General features: G+C 61.1%; 1 protein-coding gene across 6 annotated transcripts in view; it reads left to right on the top strand.

Moving 5' to 3' along the window:
* RNF220 (ring finger protein 220) overlaps positions 1–21,437 on the top strand; it is a 241,196-nt gene that overhangs the window by 123,632 nt on the left and 96,127 nt on the right. For all 6 annotated transcript variants that reach the window (XM_019501425.1, XM_019501422.1, XM_019501424.1 and 3 more), the window contains exon 2: positions 20,355–20,484. In XM_019501425.1, the coding sequence (XP_019356970.1) occupies positions 20,355–20,484 (130 nt within the window). The remainder of the gene's footprint in view (positions 1–20,354; positions 20,485–21,437) is intronic.

Below are 21,437 nucleotides of genomic sequence, written 5' to 3'. Positions count from 1 at the left end.
TTGCGGGGTGGGGGGGCGGGACGGCAAAGATCAAAGGGTTGACGCGGGGCTAGGAAAGAGCTCCTGCTGGGACCAGCCCTGCGGGGTCCCGGCTCGAGGGTCTTGCCCCTGTGCTCGGGGTCAGACCCACGTGGCAGTGGGGGCAGGAAGGGATTTCCTCCCTGGTCAAACTGGCTTGCACTGGGTGCAGGGGTTGCCTACTGGGGTAGGATGGGGGCAGTTTAATGATGGTTGCACGCCTGCCTGTGCCATGAGTGCTCACCGCACGCCGCCCATACGTGCGCCGTGGAGGTCCGGTGCTCTACGATGCTCGGTGCACGACACCCGGTCGGATGGACACGGGCTGCCAGCAGACTCAGGGACACTTCTTCTATCCGGCATGTCCGGGGTGCCCTGAGCTTGGCCCGGACAGTGGCTCTCGGGTCTGCCGGGATGCCTGGGAAGGTCTCGAGAGCTCATGACCCAGCACGGCGTCCTCTTCCAGCCCCAGGGACAAATTCGGACATCGGGGGAGCAGTGTGACCTCAAGGGAGTCAACAGCATGGCCAGGGCCGGGGCTGGCGGGGGCGGCTGTCCTTGCCCCAAACCTGCCCCATCATTGCACTTCGATCCCACTTATCTCCCACTTAAACCCTGTCTATCGGTCTGTCTGTCCATCCTGACTGCCAGCCACTGACCCACCCACCCATCTGTCCGTCTGTCTGTCTATCTCTCTATCTAGTATACCTTTACATTGGCAGCACTGTCCCTATCTATCTCTCTATCTCTGTAGAGTTGCACCTTGTAGACTAGTAGGTATGTATGTATTTGTCTGGCTGTCTGCCTGGGCATCCATCCATTTGTCTGTCCGCCTGTCTCACACGGCTGAGGACTGCGTCCGGGCCGTCCAGCTAGGGTGCTCCAGCTAGGATTCGGAAATGTCGGCGGTCCCAGGTTCGAGGGTCGTGCCCCTAGGCGCAGGGTGGGTCCAGTTGCCTGACGTGGAGTCAGGAAGGGGTTTGACCCCCGGGTCCGACCGGCAGCGCGCTGGGCTTTCTGCAGTGGGGCACGGTCCACTTCTTTGGGTCCCTTGAGCGTGGTGTTACCGACTCCTCCCGGTCGTGCCAGCGAGGACACAGGCAGGGCCGTCTTCCCCGGCCGTGCCTGGTGCGATGTTTCGGGCACGGCGCCTGGCACTCGGGTGTGAAGGTTGTTTGGACGCGGGTCAGCGAGACACCTGTATGGGGGGTTTGCACAGGGCTGATCCTGCCTCGGGCAGAGGCCGACCCGCAGCCCCGTGATTTCCGTGCCCTGTGATTTCTCCGTTCCGCCCCGACCTGCCTTCCTGCCGGGCAGGGTCCTGTGCCTGGCTCGGGTCCCGTCAGCCGCGGGGCGGAAGAGAAACGGTGCTGACAAGCCCCTTGGCGAGGTGGAATGAGGGGAAATGATAATAAATGCAGATGGTCAGGCGGGGAATGAAATGATCCATCTTTTGCAGGGGAGGCGGCGGCCGCCCCCTCCCTCCGCGCCCGCTCAATCAGGGGCTGTCAGCCCTCCAGCGGGCTGGCATTTTTGTGAAGAATCTCTCGGCTAAAAATTGTTGTCATTCCTATTTCCTTGTTATCAGTCGGCGGCACCTCGACGGCGCCCGGAGATTAACGCCGAAGCGCCGGGCACGCATCCATTCCGCGGGAACCTTATCCATTACGCCGCGCGCGGCGGGGCCCGCCTGCCTCACCTCCCCCATTCATCATCTTTAACGCTGACAGCTCGGCACAGGCCTTTCAAATTTATCTCGCTGCGTCCCGGGCAGGGTCTATCCGTCAAAGCGCACGAGGGGGAGCACGGGCTCCTTTTCCCCCGTTTGCCGGGGCCGGGGCTGGGGCGGGGGGGAGAGAGCCTGCCCGAGTGAGGGACTGGGTAAAAGATTGGTGCGAGATACACAATTAATCATGGCTCGCATCAATTTGGTTGATTTACTCCCCGGAGGGAGAAGGGGCGTAAACACGGCGTGTGCAGAGGCAGCGTGGAAACATAATGTGTCTGTCTATAGGAAAAACATTAACACATCATCCCCGTTGCGGCTGATTGATGGGGGACCGCGAGAGGGACAGCCGGAGCTGGCAAGGTGACAGAGATCCAGGAGCCTGCCAGGCAGGCCCAGCCGGGAGGAACCGCTGGCGCGGGGGGCTCGGCGCTGCCCGTCTCCCCCGGCCCGGCTGGGACGGAGGGATTGCGCTCGCCGTGCGGCTGGGCGAGAGAGCTCCGCGCCACGTGCTGCTGCGACTGGATGCGCAGGTGTCCGGACAGCTGTCACTCCTTCCAGTTACCCCCATTTTTTAGAGGGGGAAACTGAGGCATGGGGAGCCCGAGAGCCTCCCGGGGTCGTCTTTGCATCCACCCGACAAGGCCCTCTCTACACCTGGGTGCCCAGTCCCGGTGCCCCGATGAGGGAAGTGGAAGATGCGCCCCATGTCCAGGCCCCCTGTGCCGGGGGGCTCAGAGACAGAGCTGGACCCCAGGCTTTTGCAGGGAACAGCCTCCTCGGAGGGATTTGTCTGGGACAGGCTCCCCAGCGAGTGAAGTCTCCATCCTTGGACGTGTTTAGGACCCAGGTAGACAAAACCCTTGGCTGGGATGATGTAGTTGGGGCTCGTCCTGCTTGGAGCAAGGGTTGGACTAGATGCGACTCCTGAGCTCCCTTCAACCCTCATTTCCTTTGATTCTGTGATTTCTATGATTTGAAGATCGCGACACAAACGCCAGCCAGCGTTCCCAGCCCAGAGTGGGCGCTCCTCAAACACCCACCGCGCCGGACCGGACACTGGGTGCAGATGCCTGACATCCCCGAAACAAGCGGGCTGCGTAGTAACGGCCTGAGGTCTCGCGGCGGCCAGAGGAGATGCTCCAAGGATTTCACAACCTCGAGGCAACAGCCGCTGACACGGAGAGCCTGGGCTCGAGGCCTGGACTCTTCGCTCACCTCGAGACCCATAGAGGAGCTGTGGCAGAGCTCAGCCTCGAACGGCGGGCTTGCCCGCAGCGATACGCGTCCCCGCAGCAGGCTTCCCAGCAGCTTGGAGGCTCAGGCCAGATGGGTCCCACACTCTGCCTTGCATTCACCGCACGGCCTGGGCAGTGCAACCCCCTTCCCTGGGAGTCTCCGTTTGCACAGAGGATTTGCAGCACAAGGGCCTTCGGGATCCCTGTCGCAAGCACCCGAGACCAACACCTTGGCGTTGGGATCAGTAGTGCCGGGCTGAATGCGACGGGGCAGGGCACGATAACTCCCCCACTGCCAAATTTCCAGACCCATAGGGACCCCGGGAGGCATATGACAAGGCACCGTCATATGCATCACAGAGCCCCCAAGCCCTGGGGGCAGCCTGCTCTGGCGCAGGACATGCAGGTCCTCTCGCTCCACCATAGCTCAGTGATCTAAGCTGGTGGCCGGCGAAGGGGGAAATGCAGCGCTGGGCAGCTGGGTTGTCTTCAGAGAGGCACGGTCATACAGAGCCGGGGGGAGCGGGAGCAAGGGGCTTGCAAAGTGCAAGATGGGGATGAGAAGTTCAGTAGGGGTTTAGTATGGACTCTCTCACCCCACAAAAAGTAGGGTTTATTGTGTGGAATGAGCAGGCCATCGGTTTAAATTAAAACCAGCACCAGGCAGGTCTTTTTCCCCTGGCGCGGCATTCAAGGGTGGGGCTCGTGGCCGCCAGATGTGGTGGCAGCCGAGAGCGTGGCCAGATCCATCAAGGGACTGGACACGGGCTCGGAGGAAAGGGGCACCAGGAGCTATCGAGCACGGGAGAGAGGGGCACGATTCTGATGCTGGAGGCTGCAAGGGGGAAAACCCTGCTCAGCCCCAGTCTCTCTCCCTTCAACCTCCGCTCTCTGCCGTCGCGTGACACTGGAGATGGGGCACAACGGGCCAGGACGTGGCAATTCCCATGTTCAGGCTGAGCATCAGGACAGGGACCCAGCCCCGAGAGACACAAACCCCCCGGCTCGCGACCCCCGGCACTCTGCTCCCACTAACACTAGCAGCAAAAAGCCGTGTCCGGACCCCGAGAGTCTGCAGCTTAGTTTTCATTTATCCCTTAAAAATCTCATTTTTCAACGGAAGGAACCAACTGCGGGGACGGGATCGGGGTTAACTTCTGGCTCCGCTCTTTCCCGTCTCGGAGGGCGAGGAGGGACCCCACGCCGGCCCCTCTGTGCTGCGCATCTTCCAACTTTTTCACCACAAATCTGCAAACGGGTCGTCTCCCCCGAGATGCAGACCTGATCCTCAAAGGTGATCCATTTGAGCAGAGCACTTTGCTCTGTCTCCAGAGTGCACGCACGCCCACGTGTGTCATAGCCGTGTCACACGCCAGCATCCAGAGCAGCTCCCCTGGCCGTCCCTGCTCCTGCAGCAAGCCTTTCATGGGGGGCCGCATTGCACGCACCCTGCCACCTACTCCTGCTGTCTTTAGCAGCCTGTCCAGTTGGAGATGCACACTTCTGCCCTTTGCATCATGCGTGCACACACACACACACGCACACACACACACACACACACACACACACGTATGTGCACACAGACATCCCCCTGCACGTCTCCTGGAGTTTGCACAAGCTGACATGGGCGGTTGTCCCCAGACAGTCACGTTTCCCGGTGTCCCTGCAGATCTGGTTCTCAGACCCTTCCCTCTCCCAACCCTGTAGGAGACGCCCCAAGGCAGCCCCCTCCCCAGACCTGAAATCCCCGTGAGCTCCACGAGGCAGGATCAGGACCCCACCTCTGGCCCTGTCATTTTTATTCATCCCCCGGTGCCTCGACGTGAATCCTGCCCGGAGAGACTTTTTGTGTTGTTTTTCTCTTATCTGGTGGAAACGATCCATAATTTTGTAGTGGCTGTTTAAAAATATATATATATAAGCTGGTTTTTACAGCTCTGTTTTATCACCTTTTTATTATCTCGGGTCAAGAGCTTTACTGGGTTGTGTTCAGGGACTTATGCAAACTAAGAGAAAATACCATAGCAAAACTATAGATTTTCTCATTAAACTCTGCTTGGACACGTAGTTATTGTAGTAAAACTCTAGTAACTATTACAGGGCCTAATATAAAATTATCGTTTGACACCTTGACAAGATTGGCCTCGCGGTGCGTTTAAATTAACCCCTTCTCTCCCGCACCGGCCTGGAGCACAGGTCCTCCTTGGCGGTGGTTCTCCGGGCGGTTGCCTCCCTGGCGGCAGGGTCCTGGACGGCTGTCCGAGCAGCCCAAGGCAGCTCGAGGAACCGGCCGCCGGCTCTCCCTGCAGAATACATGCATTGGAGGGGCTCCGCCAAGACCTGGGAGCGATGCAAGAGCCTGCTAGGCTGTGTTTGGCCGATACTTCCCTCCTTCCTGGGGGCCTGGGGATTGCTCCATCCCGGTCATCAGCATCTTCCTCTGGCCCCTGTGCACACTGCTCCTTATAGAGGAGATTGGTTTTATTAACCCCATTCAGCAGATGTGAACACTGAGGCACTTGTTTAAGATATGGTCATGCAGCAAGGGATAAATCCCAGCTCCTCAGGCCAGATTTACCATGGTACAGAACCGATCAAAGAAATCCCGCCATGCTGCAGCTCCTTCCCACCCCGTGCCCTGCCCCACGTGTTTCGAAGGACGGCGCTCCGTGATGGGTCCGCCGTGTCTTCAGTCCGGCGTGGCTGGGGCCCCTTCTCTCCGGTTGCGCGATTAACATTTGAAAGCCACGGGGATAATAAGCGAGGGGAGCCTGACAGTTCAGCAACTTCATTCAAGGGAAACGCTTAATCATATTTATTATGTAAACACCGCTTGCCGTGCCCCCATTAAATTATTAATAGTGCCATTAACATATTTACATATAAATCTTCTAGCAATTGATGGAAGTGGCTCACGGACCCCTGTGCCAGCTCCCTTGGCTATAATGGATTCTCTCTTGCAAAAAGCCCATTCATTACCAAGGCAAAACAGGGATTATTTTGCTAAAGGCTCAAATCAGGATTGTCACCTCTCCAGTGACGCCACGTTTCCCTCGGCTGGGAAGAAGTTGCTCTTCTTAAAACGTGGCTTCCCTCGGAGCCGTGGCCAGGCGAGACCGTCGCGCCGGTGCCGTTAATGATGACAGCTTGCAAAATACAGACATTCCCACTTTGCCTTCCCCCCGGGCGCTGCAAGGGGACTGTCACTCCGGGGTGCAGCAATGCACACGCGGTCTCCATGCGCGTGTCAGCACGTGCGGGGCTGCGCCTGCGTGCACATCCTGAGTGCTTTGCAGGGAGAGTCTCTTGTAGGCACTTAATAAGCACTTGATTTCTGTCTGCTACCGCACCCGTGGCCCCCGGGCAGCATCCATGCCCCGATGGGCAAGGACTGGGGGGCACAAAGTGAAACTGCACAGTAATAAGTTTAAAATGAACACGAGGCAGGTCTTTTCCCCCCAGGGTGGCATTAAAGGGTGGAGCCCGTTGTCACCAGATGCGGTGGAGTTGATGGTTTAGGCACCAGGGGGCTGGACCCGTGCTGGGAGGAAAGGGGCATTGGGAGCTCACAGGAGCAAGAGGCACGGGCTCTGTGCCTCAGTTTCCCCTCTGGGTGGTCCAGCCACCCCTTTGCCAAGCCCTCAGGGCACTGCATAGGGACTCGGCATTATCTGGAGCAGGGTTAGCGTCACCCAGGCCACTGCAGATGGAGCGTGGGAGGGATTTTTTTATATAACAATTAAGCAAACGTGCCCCCTCCCCCCATGTGCCGTTACCATTGTCTCTAAAACCCGTGCCTGATTTTTCCAGCAATTCCTCACGAAACAGGCACTTTCAGAAAAATCATAAGAAAGCAATCGTTTCAAATTGGTCGTTTGGGACTCAGATTACTAATCTAATACATTTTTTATGGAGGGTTGCTGAGAGGTTCCATAAAACACAGTCCATGAAGCTGCCCAAACTTCCCAGGCTCGGAGTTGGACAAATCGAACCCAACAATCAGCTCCGCCATTCGGGTTTAGGGCCAAGGCAGCGGCCGCCGAGATGGAGACATTTATATTTCTCCATCAAAGCGCCTGTATCTCGGCAGAGGTTCGGTCCCCTGGGGTGAGGCCTTTCTGTTTACTGCGGGCAGGGGGAGATGCCAGGCTGGCGACTGGGAAAACCTCGGCATCTCCCCCTGCCCCTCCCAGCCACCAAGCCGGGACCACGGCTGGCTTTGCCCGTGGCTACACGTGGCTGTGGCCCCTCTTAGGCATGAAGAGAGGTGGGGTCAGGAGGGCTGGGGAGCTGGAGCCAGGACTCCTGGGGTCTTTGGGCAGCTGGTGCAGCGGCCTGGGGAAGGGTCATGGTCCTTCAGCAGACTGGTTGTCCCAGCAGGGTGAGCAGGTCTCTGCCCCCCGGGTGCTTACGTACGTGGTCCTTGTTCGTGGCCGGGGGACCAGAGAGGAGGGAGATGAAGGGCCTGACCCAAGGGTCGCACAGGGAGTCAGTAGCAGAGGCAGGAACTCAGCCTAAGTCCCCCATGACCCCCATCCACTGCTCTTCTTGCTGCCTCAGTTTCCCTGCTGGTAGCATCAGGATGGTGCTGCCTGCCTCCCTGGGATGCTGGGAGGGTCCTTCACATCGCCCGGGAGGCGCCGGTCGAGTGCCAGGCTTCAGAAACGCGGCGGGAATCTCGATGCATCGAGAGCCGCTGTCAAGGCAAGGGAAGGATTTCTGGTAGCGCCACCGTTCGGGGCCAGCCAGCGACACCAGCAGAGGAGGGGTGCGGTTTCTGTGCTGGGGGGCTGGGGGCAGCCGAGGGCTGTCGCTGCCTTGGCAATCGTTCCTGTCCCCCAAACCAGCCAGGGCAGGACCCGGGGCTGAGTGCTGCACTCTGCCCGCAGCCAGGACGACTCGCACGTGTCTCCACCGCATGAGTCCTGCATGGGTCCTTTATGGTTCTGCTGTGGGGTTGGCAGTATGCTCCGTGTGTGTGTGCGCACGCGTGCATAGCAGGCTGATGTGCATGCCCACGTGCATGTGTGGAGGGGTGTGTGCATATCTGAATGCATGTATGTGTGCTCACCTTTGTGTGCCTGCGTGTATACGTGTGCACCCATGTGTGGATAGGTGTATGCATATGTGCATATATGTGCATAGGTTGTGGAGGGTTGGTCTAAGGACAAAGGCAGACAAGGTTCTGTGGGTGAATCTGATATCTTTTGTTAGACCAACTTAAATAGTTGGTAAATAATTTATAGCAAGCTATACGTGTGTATGCATATGTGTATGCATGTATGTGCACATGTGTGCGGTTGTGTCTATACCTCTCTGCATGCATATACGCATGCAGACATGCATGCATGTACGAGTGCGCACATGTGTGCGTGCCCGTGTCTGCCTGCTGTTGGATCTAGTAGGAGCACCTCCGCTGCATGCCCTCGCCCCCCGGCTGGCTTTCCCAGTGGGGACTGGATCCCCTGAGGAGCTTGGGCCCCTAAGACACCTCGCAGGGCTCAGCTGGATGCCTCCCAGCTTCTCCCGTCCTCTTTGCCCGTGTCCTGCTCTGTCCCGTCTGCCTGGCAGGAAGGGCTCTGTTTGGCTCCAGCGCTTTGCGCCGACCCGGCTCTGTCCGGCGCTCCCTGCAACCCTCCCGAGGGGCCGTTGGGTGCACGTGCCGTTTCCTGCTGCCATTAGCACGAGCGGGAGTGCTCCCCTGTACCTGGCCACGTGCTTCATAGTTTACACCCCTTTGCCCCTGACCGAGCACCCTGGGCCCTGCTCCAGACGGGTGTTGGGACAGCTCGGTTTCGTTTGCCGTGTTTAGTCCTTAAAAGCATCCTCTGAACAAAAAAGCCTGATGTTCCCCAAGGGCACAGAGAGAGCCTTGTCGCCCCGCGGGGAGCTTGTTTGCTTCATTGCAAGCTCAAGTAAGTACCCAGGGGGCATTTATAAATCTCCTGGAAGCCAAATGGACTAGGACGCACCTCCTCTTGTACCGGAGGCCGTGCCGATGGGTGCAGGCAGCCTGCGTGTGATGGTGCTTCTGCTCCTGGCTGCATCGGGACGCTCTGTGCCACTATTCGGAGCTTGCATCTTTTGGGAACCGTAGCCCTAGAGCTGCCCTGGGACAGCCGTCCCTCCCCGCGGACCCTTCATCTAGCAAGCAGGGGCTTTGGGCGCGTTGGAGCAGTGCCACCAGACGGCCGCGTGCACGTGTGCAGGGGGCAAGGAGTTGCAGGGACCTTCCCCGTCAGCTGCACTGGGGTGGGGGGTGCTGATGCCGTGATCTCCCACTACCTGCAGCGTCTGTTGCTGCAAAGCTGCCAGCAATGGGGCTGCCCGGCGGTGCTCGGGGCTGGTGAGGAGACACTAGTGCCGTTAGCCCGGTTTACCCTGGGTCTGCAGAGGTCGTCCGCCGGGGCAGTTGGAAGCTGCTCCATGCTGCCCATTGCACCCAACGAGAGGTGATTTGTCCCAGGTCCAGCACCATCGAGAGGATGTCTCTGATCCGAGCAGCCACGACATCGGCGCAGACAGCCCTGGAGCCCCACGGCAGGTCCGGTGCTGGCGCTGTCCCCGCGCCAAGCCGCACAGACCCAGACAGCCTGCCAAGCCCCGATCGCTCCGGCGGCTCTTCTCTGAACTCCCTCCAGCCCCTCAATAGCTCTCTGGGCTTTGCCACGGCCCCCTCCGGTGCGTGCCGTGGCGGCCTGCCATCACGCCGCTCGTCCCAGGACAGCGTCTGAGTCCATGTTTGGTTTAGCCGACGGGGCGAGCAGAGGTCCCGGCGGGTGTGGGGAGAAGCGGTCGTGACGCAGCGTCTCCGGGCAGGGCCGTGCGACGCACTTGGACGTGGAGGAGCGCGCGCGTGCCAAGAGCCACTCGCGCCTTCCCCATCCCCTCCCTTCTTTGCATCCTCTGGATTTACCCCCTGGAGGAATTTGGCCAGAGGTCCTGCTGCTGCTGTGCGCCTGTGGGAGGCTGGGAGCCAGAGCCAGGGCTTTGATCGGTGTCGCGGAGAGGAAGCAGAGCAGTGCTTAGACGGGAGGCCCCGATCCTGCCCCCTTCCCTGGGATCCAACCGCAGGAGAGCCGAGCCAGGGGCATCAGGCCAGGGCAGGGGCAGAGTACGGTCCCCCTCCAGCGCCTTCAGCACCCCTGTATGGTGAAGAAAGAGCGATCATCGTGCACCAGGAGCAGCTTCTCAAAGTGGCACCGGCTCTGGGCACGGCCAGGCCTTGCATTCCCAGCCCCGAGGTCTCCGCGGGCATGTCCGAGGGGTGGCACGAGGCCGGTGCGGCCCCCACAGCTGCTCTTGCAACCTCTGCTGCAACCCAGGAGGTCTGGTGCGAAGCCTGCCCGGGCCGGCCGAGCCGCTGCGCTATTAGCTGCTCCACAAACATTGCCCTTCGCGGCACTCAATGAGCCGATAGCTCGATCGGGGCCGCCAGACCCGGCGTGCTTCAACGCCAGCCTCTTTGACAAAGCCAGGCCTGGCTCCCACCTCGTTCAAGGGGCCGCGGTAACAAGGCGACCCCGGTCCAAGCTCGATGCTGTGCAACCATTTTTAGATCGGGAGGGGGGTGGAAAGATCAAAGCCGTTTCTGTTGCCTTATTAAGTGCACGAAAGCGGCACAGAGCGGCCTGCCCCGGCCACCCCGGCCCCGTCTCCCCTCTTGCTATTCATTAGTGGTCACAGCTGTGCAGTCGGCCAATTACTTGGAAATAATAAGTACATTTTGCAGTAAATTAAATATTAATTAGGCCTTGGCAGGTTGTTTTTCCCCTTGGTTTTTTTTCCCTCCCTCCTCGCTCACTAAAAACAATCCCAGGCCGCTGGGCTGGGCTGTGCTGGCACGCAGAGGACAATTAAGGGAAGGTTTTGGAGGGCGCATCCCCTGGCCGTGCTGCGGCCTCTCCTTATTGCAGCTGGGCGCCTTCTGGGGCTCGTCCCAGCCCCGCCACTGACTTGCTGGGTGGCCCTGGGTGTGTCCCTTTCCTCCCCAGGCATCCGTCCCCCTCCATCTCCCTGCCCCGTGTCAGTGGATGCTGCCAGCTCTTCCCCCAACATGACCGGGAAGGAGGGAGCCGGCTGTACGGCCTCCGGCTTCATATGGGACTCCAGTCCTTGCAAACTAAGCTTTTCTGGCACGGGCCGTGGGCCACAAGCCGCACGGCAGGGCTCTCCCGGGTCCCAAGCTGAGCCGGAGAGAGCGTCTTGTATAACCGATGTCCTCCTGTTGACAGCACAGGGGACACACTAGAAGCAAGGGGTTTTGGAGACCTCTTGGGAGAGACGTCCGCCAAAAATCATCTGTTTATTAACCCGGCACTGGGAGGCTTCAAGCTGCAATAGCAAGGCTGGGGGGACCTCAGGGCGCCTGGGTCCCTTCCGCGGGCTGCCCGCAAAATGCCAGGGGTTCAGATCACCCCCTGCGCTTGCTCGCTGTCTGATCCAGCCATTTTATTTAAAACCCCCAGGCTTTGGGACCCTGCCGCTGGTGCACGCTGCACTGGGGGTCCCCTCCGGGCTGGGGGAAGCGCAGCCGGGGCACGCGAGAGGTTGGCGCGGCACCGCGCAGCTTTTGTTCTGCCTGTTATTTATTGGTGCTCTGCCTCCTCCGAGCGTGTTGATCTCTGCCGGGCGCCCCGCGGGCTCTTTGAAGCCTGCGCACTCCCAGACACGGGCTGCAAGCCTCCTGGAGCAAGCGCATGTGCTTGCCCAGCCTGGCCGCTTGCTGCAGGCGGGCGGTTGTGCGTGAGCTCGCCGTGCACGCGTGAATGTCTGGAGCACGTGGGCTGCCACACATGCGAAGGGCGTGAGCTGCCAGCACTCGACAGGCAGTGTTTGGGGCTCAGCGGGTGCTTCTCACGCTTCGTTGTGGGCAGTGGTACCGGTGCGGTGTGCCGGCGCAGGATGCCCAGGCGTCGGGGCTTTGCGGGGGGATGCTTGGGGCTTGCCGCAGATGCTCCCTGGATGGGGGGATGTGACCGCAGAGGGGGTGGCACCCGGCTGCACGGTGGGAGCAGTCAGAGCAGCCTGGCACCGGATCGGGATCCTGACCTGGGGTCACGTCCCCCTGCTCTCCTGGGGTTGCTAGATGGGAAAGGGCTGCAGGGTACAAGGCAGGAGCCGCAGCCTGGGACTGATGGGCATTGTCAGATCCTTTCACTAATGCAGCCATGGGGTGGGGGGGGATGCAGGGACCCCTGCGACAGGGGTCATGCCCAGGCTGGCCTGCCAGCTTCTTTGGGTCTCACATCCCGAAAACTCAAGTCCTCCCTTCCTCCCGCTGCGTCCCCCTGTGCCCTGCCCTGCTCCCCTCTCCTTCCCCTCCCAGCGGCTCTGCATTCACGACCGCTTGTCCTCAAGGTGAAATGAAGGCCCCCGCCCGCGCTCGGTGGGGCTGGGGGCCGCGCGACCGCGCAGCCTGATCTAGTGATTAAACAAAGGGATTCAGCCAACATGTGTAAAATTAAGTGATCAAGAGTTGATTACAGAGTGCATTGATTGTGTACTGATGGATTAAACCCAGCCGTGCTCAGGGTGCGATTTCCCGAGCCGGGGAGGGAGCGCAGGCGACGGGCGTCTGGGCCAGGCGGCCCGGCTGCTCCGCGGCCCCGGCTGCTCGGCATTCTCCGGATAAATCTGCAGAGAGGCCCGTGGAATGATAATCGATTATCCATTTCTCAAAGTCACTTAAGGGCCCTGAGCTACAAGCTAAAGTGCCGGGGCTGCGTCGAGGCATTGGGTATGCGCCGGCATGTGCGGGCGCTGGCGCGGGGGGAGCGTGGCATTGACCCTGCCTGCTGCAAGCTGATGAATCTATTTTCTTGTAGGAAATAGTTTTGACAGTTCAATATCTGTGTTTTCGATGTGTGCCCCCCGCGCGCCCGCCCACCTACCCGCCAGGTGGGGAGGGGAGAGGAGGGGAGGGGAGCCGCGCGCGCCGGGGGCCGAGAGGCAGGACAAGCCCCTGCCCCATCGCCCCTGGCAGGGACGGCGCATCCGTGGATCACCCGTGTCAGGGGCGTGGGAGCCACGGGGAGGAGGCTGGAGGAGCTGGGGAAGGGCCCGGAGGCCTCATTCTGGCACAGGGACGAAGCAGCCCTGGGGCTCCTGGTCCAGACCGGCGGGGCCCCACGACGGGCCTGATCCCATCGGAGTCAGGTGTCGAGCTGCCGGGACAAAGGACCCCCCAGGTCCCTCGGGATGGGACCAGTGTGGCACGGGTGGGGAGCCGTGACCTTCTGGGCCACGGAGTGGGTGCTCCTAGGGCCCTTGGGTGTCAGAAATCGCGGGCGGGGGGATTTGCTGACACCCCTCGGGACCCAAGCACCTCTGGTCATGCCCCGGGGGCAGCTGTGCTCTGTGCCAGCCTGGGCCACGCAGTCAGGGCTATGGCATCTCCTTCCCCAGGTCACAGGCCCCTGTTGCCTGGCTCTGTCCAACAGGATCGTCTGACCTGGCAGCCCCCTCTTCCATCCCACGGCTGCCCCAAGTCTCTTCGTCCCGGCTGCCCGGCCCCCTCCTGCAGGCTGTAATCCCGGCTCCAGCTGCTTCTGAGTCTTGCCCGGCTGCAGAGGCATGGGCCTGTTGGACAGCAAAGCCTGGCCCTCCCAAGGGCCCCGTTAGCCAGTGCAAACCAGTCCCAAGGGCACCACTACCCAATGCAAACCAGTCCCAAAGGCACCATTAACCAGTGCAAACCAGTCCCAAAGGCACCAGTGCAAACCAGTCCCAAGGGCCCTACTAACCAGTGCAAACCGGTCCCCAGGACACCACTAACCAGTGCAAACTAGTCCCGAGGGTGCTATTAACCAGCGCAAACCAGTTCTAAGGGCACCACTAAACCAGTCCCAAGGGCACCGTTAGCGTGGGTGCGAGCCACTGGGTGCTGCGGGACCCTTGCACTAGCGAGGCCACGTGGAAGACCAGCGTGCGACCGGGAGCCCAACGTTTCTGGCTTCCCCAGGAGCCGTTTCCCTTCCCAGCTGCCCCCGGCTCTGCAGTCCGGGTCCGGCCAAAGCTGCCCTTGACCTTGGCGGGCCCACGGCTGCCGGGCGGGCGCGTGAGCATCCCGGGCACGGCTGGCAGGAGAAGACGGGGGGTCGTCTCCTCTGAGCTCGCAGACGCCGAGGGCTGCAGCTGGCACCCAGCGAGGCAGGTCTGCTCCACACCCCTCACACCGTGGCCCGGGGAGGGGGAAGGCCATGCAAGGCAGTGACCCGGCGGCAGGGACAGGCAGGGGAGCAGGCGCTCCCGCGTGGCGCTGGCGAGACCGCGCCGTGGCCTGCCCCTCTCCTCCCGTCGGCTCCCCGCCACGCTCTCCCTGTCCTCCTGGCGTTCCCTCTCATCGAGAATTCATTGTCTTGTCAGGCGCTAGTTAGCCGGCATGCGTGCGAATCATAAATTACACCGCCCGGGCCTCTGCCGGGCTTCAGCACAGACAAAAAAATTGCACTCCATCACCGTGTCTCCCGGCTTTTAGTGGTATTGATCAAGCCTGCTCCCTCCTGCCCCGCCCCCCCCCGTTTCATTTTAACCGAGCCGGTTAAGTGCAGTATCTTATTTTGTGCTGGGACAAATGAAAAGAATATTAGCAAGGGCTGAAATATATCTCTTTTTTATCTCTCTGCTACTTTTTTATTGAATCTTTCTGAGTAGGTGGCTTTCCGCAGGATGACAGCCTCATGACAGGCTCCTCATTAGAGCTCAGACAGTAATTGTGATGCATTTCCCTGCGCGGCCTTTTCACTCCTCTCCCCCTTACCCCCCGCCACCGCCTCCTTCGCGCTGCCTCTCCCCTGATTTGTAAAGCGATTGGATGTCCAGGCTCGCTCCCGTCCTCAAATTATGGCCCGGCTCCATCCGTCTTCCTCTCTCCTGCCACGAGCAGCCGCGGGCACCGTGGATCGGGCGCGTGGGCTCGGAGGTCCGGGCCCTGCGCTGCCCACTGGTGCTGGGCATGGCTGGAGACGCGCCGCTTGGGCCGTGCCGCCTTTCCAAAGACCATCTGCTAAAAAGTCTCCGTGCAAAGGCATTAGGCTGTGCTGCCGTGTTTCCAGGCCAGCGGTTTGCAACCTTTTTAGACTCCAGGCACCTCCCGTTAAGCTTGGCGAGTGGCAGCTACTCCTGTTTCAACAATGGGAGAAGGCCAGAGCGGCGTTTCTGGTGCGAAGAACGGAGACCCGAGGTGCTGGACACGACAGATCCTGGTTGAAAGCTCTTGTGACCCCATCCTTTCTGCCATCGTCCATCTTGGCGCCCCGAAAGGATCTCCTGGGTGGGACGCTCCCGTGTTTGTGGGGTGCCAAGACCAGCTGTTGGGACCGTCATAGGATCACAGGAAAGCAGGGCTGGGACCAAGCCCAGCCCCCTGCTCAAGGCAGGATTGACCCTGATTAACCCATCCCGGCCACGTGTCTGTGCACCCTACTCCTGGACACGCCTGAGGATGGAGATTGCCATGTCTCTGGGGATCCTGGTCCAGTGCTTGACCACCCTCAGAGCCAGAAGGTTTCTCCAACTTTGATGTCCCCTGCTGCAGCTTGAGGCCGGTGCTTCTGGTCCGGCTCCCCAGTGGTCTCCCCCAAAGCATCCTTCAACCCAGACAAGCTCTTCCAAGGCTCCCGGCTGGGGCAGAAACACTGGTGCCGCAGGGGCCTGGGAGGCTGCGTCTCCCTGCAAATGTGCTGAGCCGAGCGGCGATGCCCTCGGCCACGTGACACCACTCTCCCTCCCGGCTGGAAGCAGTGCAGCCACGTCAGGCCGACGGGCCCTGCCCCTTGGCGGTGCTCGTTTGCTCTCCCCCAAGGCCGCACAGATGCTGCGCGGCTCCTGGGCGGTGAGTGGTACGCGCAGAGTGGGGCGGCATGGCGCAGGGCATCCCTGCAGGCCTGCGGCATTCGCAGCGTGCATGTGGCCTTGCTACGTGGCAAATCACAGAACCACAGACAATGAGGGTGGGAAGGGAGCTCAGGAGGTCACGTCTCGTGCAACCCCCTGCTCCAAGCAGGACCAGCCCCAAGTACATCATCTCGGCCAAGGCTTTGTCTACCCGGGTCTTCAAAACCTCCAAGGATGGAGACCACCACCTCTCTGGGTGACCTTTTCCAGTGTTTTACTACTCTTCTAGCGAGAAGGATTTTCCTAATATCCAACCTCACCTTCCCTTGCTGCAGCTTGAGCCCATTGCTCCTTGTCCTGTCATCTGCCCCCACTGAGACCAGCCCAGCTCCATCCTCTTTGCACCCTCCTGCAGGGAGGTGAAGGTGCTGTTCAATCCCCCTCGGTCTTCTCTTCCCCAAACTAAATCAGCCCAGGTCCCTCAGCCTCTCCTCACCAGTCGTGTCCCCCAGCCCCACAACCATTTTCACTGCCCTCCAGTGAACTCCCTCCAATGTGTCCACATCCTTTCTGTAGTGGGGGGCCACAGCTGGACACCGGACTCCAGATGTGGCCTCCCCAGTGCTGAACAGAGGGAAAGCATCACTGCCCTTGACCTGCTGGCAACACTCCTGCCCACGCAGCCCAGGATGCCGGTCGCCTTCTTGGCACCATGGGCACACCGCTGGCTCCTGTCCATCTTCTTGTCCACTGTCCCCCCCAGGTCCTTTTCTGCAGAGCTGCTGCCCAGCCCGTTACCCCAGCCTGCCCTGGTGCGTGGTCCCGGGACACCGGCTCAGGCCATGCACCCAGCTGGGGCTGGCTTCTGGAATTGCTTCCCCGGATGAGCTCTGATTACATCGCAGAAATTAAAATCATAGAAATTAAGGGCTGGACGGGACCTCGAAAAAACATCGAGTCCAACATCGGACCCCCCTGGCCTGGTGCTCCGCTGCCTTGTGCCTGGTGCAGCTGCTGCACCTGGGAAGGTGGGTGCAGGACACCTAATCCATGTGCACGTTGCACGCCCTCTGCATGCGTGCAAGGGACTGCACGAGGGGCTGGGCTGTGGAGTGATCCTGGTGGCATCAGAGGGGAGATGCCCCTTGCCGTAAGGCCCCGCGTGCATGGTCCCTGCTCTGTCACCTTATTCCCAGGCCCCGCGCTGCCATCTCCCCGCCGGCCGCCTTGCCGTTACCTTCCTCCCCTCTGCCCGCAGCAGCCCCTTCCCCACCACTTACTGTCAGGGCGCGGTGGCACGGGCAGCCCAGCGCGCCGGGCCATTTCCGAGCTAATAGGAGGCTTGCTGGGGATGATTGTTTTCCGAGCGGGGAGGAGAAGCAGCTTGTCACCGCAATATCTGCTATCAGTACACAAATAACACCAGCCCCATCACCAGATGGAAATAATCGCCGCGGAAATGTGCCAGGGCGGATGGGGGGTTGCTGGTGCCTGCAGCCGCGATGCCTCCAGGGAGGCTGTGTCAGCACTTCCCCGGCCGCCTGCCTGCTTTTGGCATGGCCCCCGCGGCACGGGACCACCACGGCCCCCACACGCTGTGACACGGGGCAGCTGGCTTCAGCCCAGGGGATTGCAGCAGGCTTCGAGGGACAGGGGTTGGAAACGGAGAGGGAGAAGGTCAGGGATGGAAAGGGAAGGGGCTTCTCTCGTAGGCACTGGGCCCGGGACATCCCTAACGCTTGCCTGTGGGTCCCCGGGAGGGTTTGACGGGGGCTGGGTCACTCTCTGCACCTGCGTCCTCTGCAGCAGCGGTTCTCATCCTCGTTAGACCCCAGGCACTCGTGTCCCTTTCCCTGCAAGAGACAGGAGCCTACTTGCTTCAGAGGCGATGGGATCAGCAGACCCCTGCCACGTGGCTCTGCAGGCATGTGGTACAGACGCATGGATGCGGTCCCCAGAGCATCCGTGGTACCCAGCCAGGTCAGGCTGATGCTGAGATGGGGACATCTCATCCTTCTGCCTCCCCGTCCGAAACCAACTCCCAGCACTGAAAACACGGGACGGGGGGAGACCCCCAGGGCCAGCCCAGAGCTTCGCACACAACTCCTAATACGCTCGCATCCGGAGCAGCTTTGGGGGAGAGAGCAGGGAGCCGCTGGCACCTGCTAGATGGGGAAGGACTAGGCTTGTATGTGCCCAAAGGACCATGGTTGTCGCGTCTCTGCCTCTCTCCAGCAGTGCGGCCCGGGCTCTGGTACCGCCCGGCTGCAGGGGGGTATCGTAGATGCAATTGCGACTGACTCTGGGGACGGGCAACCTCTGGCCCTGCCTGGGCAGCAGAGCCCGGGTGGGCAGCGTCCCCCTTGGAAGAGCCTGCACCAGCACCGGGGATCCATGCTGGCAGCCTGCCCTGAGCTTTTGGCGGCCAAATTGAATCCCTTGGTGCCCTGGAAAACACGGCCCATTGCACTGGTGGCAGTGCAGCCACCCCCATGGTAGCAGCGTGCACGGAGCTGGTCTCCAGCCATCGCTCTCAGGGCTCCAGGGGAGGGTTTGGCTTCGGGGCTGACCTCTCTGCGCAGCCGAGGTGACCCGGGAGCAGTGCCAGCCGGGCCGCGGCAATGGGAAAGGAAGCCCCGGCACGGGGTGCCCACGCCGAGCCCCCGGGCAGGGGCGGGGGAGCCCGGGGCGGAGGGCAGCGTGCTGCTCCGGCAGGATTTCCCGTCCTCCTGTTTATTTTGGGAGCGTGGCATTGTCTCGCGGCAGGAACGGGGGCTATAAATAGTGGCTGGGGGGACGCTTCTGGGCTATTTCAGGCCCCCGCTGCACAAAGGTGGACGGGCTCCAAGGGGAAGTGGGATTCCTGGCATGCCGGGGTCAGCACGCGCGGGCCGCTGCGAGGGGTGAGGCTGCGCCTGGACATGGGATGGTCCTGGGCCGAGCCAGGAGGGCAGTCATGCCTGGCGGTTGGAGCAGCGAGGCCTGGGCGCTGCACGCGTGACGGGCTGGGAGCTCTCTCCTCGGCTCTGCAAAGGGAAGCCAGCCTAGTGGTTAGAGCCAGACCCCGCGGGATTGTTCCCACCTCTTGCCCCGAGTGCCAGGGGCTGCCTCCTCCTCTGCCTCAGTTTCCCCACCCAAAAAAGCAGCAGGGGGTGGGGTTGGTGCCTGGGAAACCCCACGGCAGGCGCTGCCCAGCCCCGAGCCAGTCGCGCCCCGATGTTTTCTCTTAGGATCGGGGCTGTCCCTTGAGTCCCTGGAGCGTGCAGCCGTCAAATGGTCCCTTTTGGCTTCTGCCCGGTGCCTTTCTGGCCCCTTCCTGCCTTGGGCTGGGGTTCGGCCTGTTGGAGCTACATCTGATGCATGAATAAATAATCCTGGGAGGGCTCCGGGCTGCAGCGAAGCTCGTCCCCGCTCCCCAGAGCCGGGCTCATGCCGCCCTCCGATGCGTGGCTGCGCTAGTACAGCGGGGAATGGGGCCAGGCTGGACATTATTGGCTTTTATATCAGTGCTGCCCATCGGCCTCGCTCCAGAGACGGGTCCCTGCCAGGCCCCTCAGTGTCCAGAGGAGGGATCGGGCTCATCCGGACACAGTGCTGGGGTGTAACAGTGTAAAACCCTGATCCTGTCCCATTCGCTCTCCCATCCGTGTCCAGGACGGGTCTAGGGTCTGACGCAGCACATGGCAGCAGGCCCCTGGTGTAATGTGGGGGTCCCGGGGTTTGCCCTGCGAGGGGGTGAGGAGCCCTGTGGTCTGAGCACATTGCTCCAAGGTATGTCCAGTGAGTCCCTGCCCCGAGCGATTCCCGATGGGCACCGGGGGTGGGACTGGGCTGCCGGGTCCCAGTCCACTCTGCCACCGACACTCGGTATGGACTTGGCCATGTCCCTCCATGCTGCAAGGGGGAGGAGGATGGTGTCCCAGGGTGGAGGGGGCTGCGACGACACATCGTAATAACTAACCCCACGGTGTCTCTCCCCGTGCCGTGGAGATGGGGAAACTGAGGCATGTGGGAACACCAGGAACACTCTGATTTACGGGTGTATTATTGGAGCATCCGGGAGCCCCGTTGCAAGCCTGTCTGTGCCAGGCGCTGTACAGACACTAAACGAGAGCCAGCCCCGGGCTATGTGCAAGGGGGGTGCAGCCAGGGGAGCCCGAGGAAGTGAACCCACGGGGCTGCAGAGAGCCACCTACTATCCCCCTGGACCCCGGGCATGTCTGCAGATCTGCTGCATCTTCACCCAGCTCAGCCCAGCCCAGCCCAGCAGGGAAATCAGGTCAGGAAACCCCATGTACTCACGCCGGGCATCTGGAGGAGATCTTTGCCAGGGTGCAAACTTGATACCCCCACATGATACCCCAGCCATGCAGGCAGAGCATTAACGCCCTCCTGCCCCGCCCTGGGCTTGCGGGGTTCCCTGCGGCCGGCGAATTGGCAAGTTCGGGGACTGCGGCAGGGCGGATGGTGGTGGAGATGATGGTTTATCTGGACTGGTTTGCACTGATGCTTCCCAACCCCTTGTGTCCCCACAGGCAAGAAGAAGGCCACGTTGTTCGACAGCCAGGCCCCGATCTGCCCCATCTGCCAGGTGCTGCTGCGCCCAGGGGAGCTGCAGGAGCACATGGAGCAGGAGCTGGAGAAGCTCACGCAGCTGAACATCAGGTAAGGGGCCCCGGCATGGAAGGACCAGGGCAGAAGCAGGCTCATTTCCACCTGGGGCTCATCTCATTGCACTGAGGGGAGCTGGGGCTGTGGTCTCCGGAGAGCAAAGCCCTGCAAAGCCTCTGTTGCACGGGTCTGTCCTGTCCCCTTGCCCCGGTGCATGCAGGGGGGAGGCAGGGCTGGGGGTTCCTGCCCTGTTCTGCACGTCTCCGCTGTTAAACACCAGCTGGCAGCGTGGACGGGCATATCTCCTTGCTGCTGGTGAGTGCCAGCATCTCTGCCCTCCCCGGATCCAGCCCCGCGGGGTCCCCATGCCGAGCTGAGCAGGGAGTTCACCGAGGAATCCCTGCTCCCTTACTCCGGCAGGGAAGTGCCAGAGCCCCTTCCTCTCCTCCCCTGCTGCTCTTGCAGCAAAGCAGAGTCCTCGATTCAAAGAAAAAAAAAAGAAGAAAGAAAGAATTAATTGCATTTTAACTGCTAGCAGTTATTTAGGAAATGGCTGCAGCCAGGGGTTGGCAGCTCCCTGCCCCTGCCTTAATAAAACTCCGCCGCCCTGGAAAGGAGCGTGTTGATTTCAATTATTAATGAATTCCCTGGTTATTAAAAGGTGAGGACGGGGAGCAGGCTGCCGGCTCGGAGCACAGTGACGTCACCGGGCCGGCAGGGAAAGCAGCGTGCACACTCACACGCGTGTGTGTGTGGGGGTGTATGTGCATGGGTGCACACGTGTCGGGGGTGAGCACTGATCAGCTGGACAGACCACCGCCGGGGCCTGCGGGGAGGAAAGGACGGCGCGGCTCAGCCTGCGACACATCAGCAGCCTCTGGTTTTGGATGCGGGTGGAAAGGGGCGGAGGGAAATTCGGCAGGAGGAAGCAAGAGGCTGAGACCTGCCCAGCTCATCGCACGAGTGGCACCGCGCCAGCGCTCAGCTCCCCGGTGGGGGGGGGGGGG

This window comes from Gavialis gangeticus, unplaced genomic scaffold, assembly GCF_001723915.1.
Source record: "Gavialis gangeticus isolate Ggan-Ray unplaced genomic scaffold, GavGan_comp1, whole genome shotgun sequence".
In the NCBI taxonomy this organism is placed as follows: domain Eukaryota; kingdom Metazoa; phylum Chordata; order Crocodylia; family Gavialidae; genus Gavialis; species Gavialis gangeticus.
This window is presented reverse-complemented; position numbering and strand designations above follow the sequence as displayed.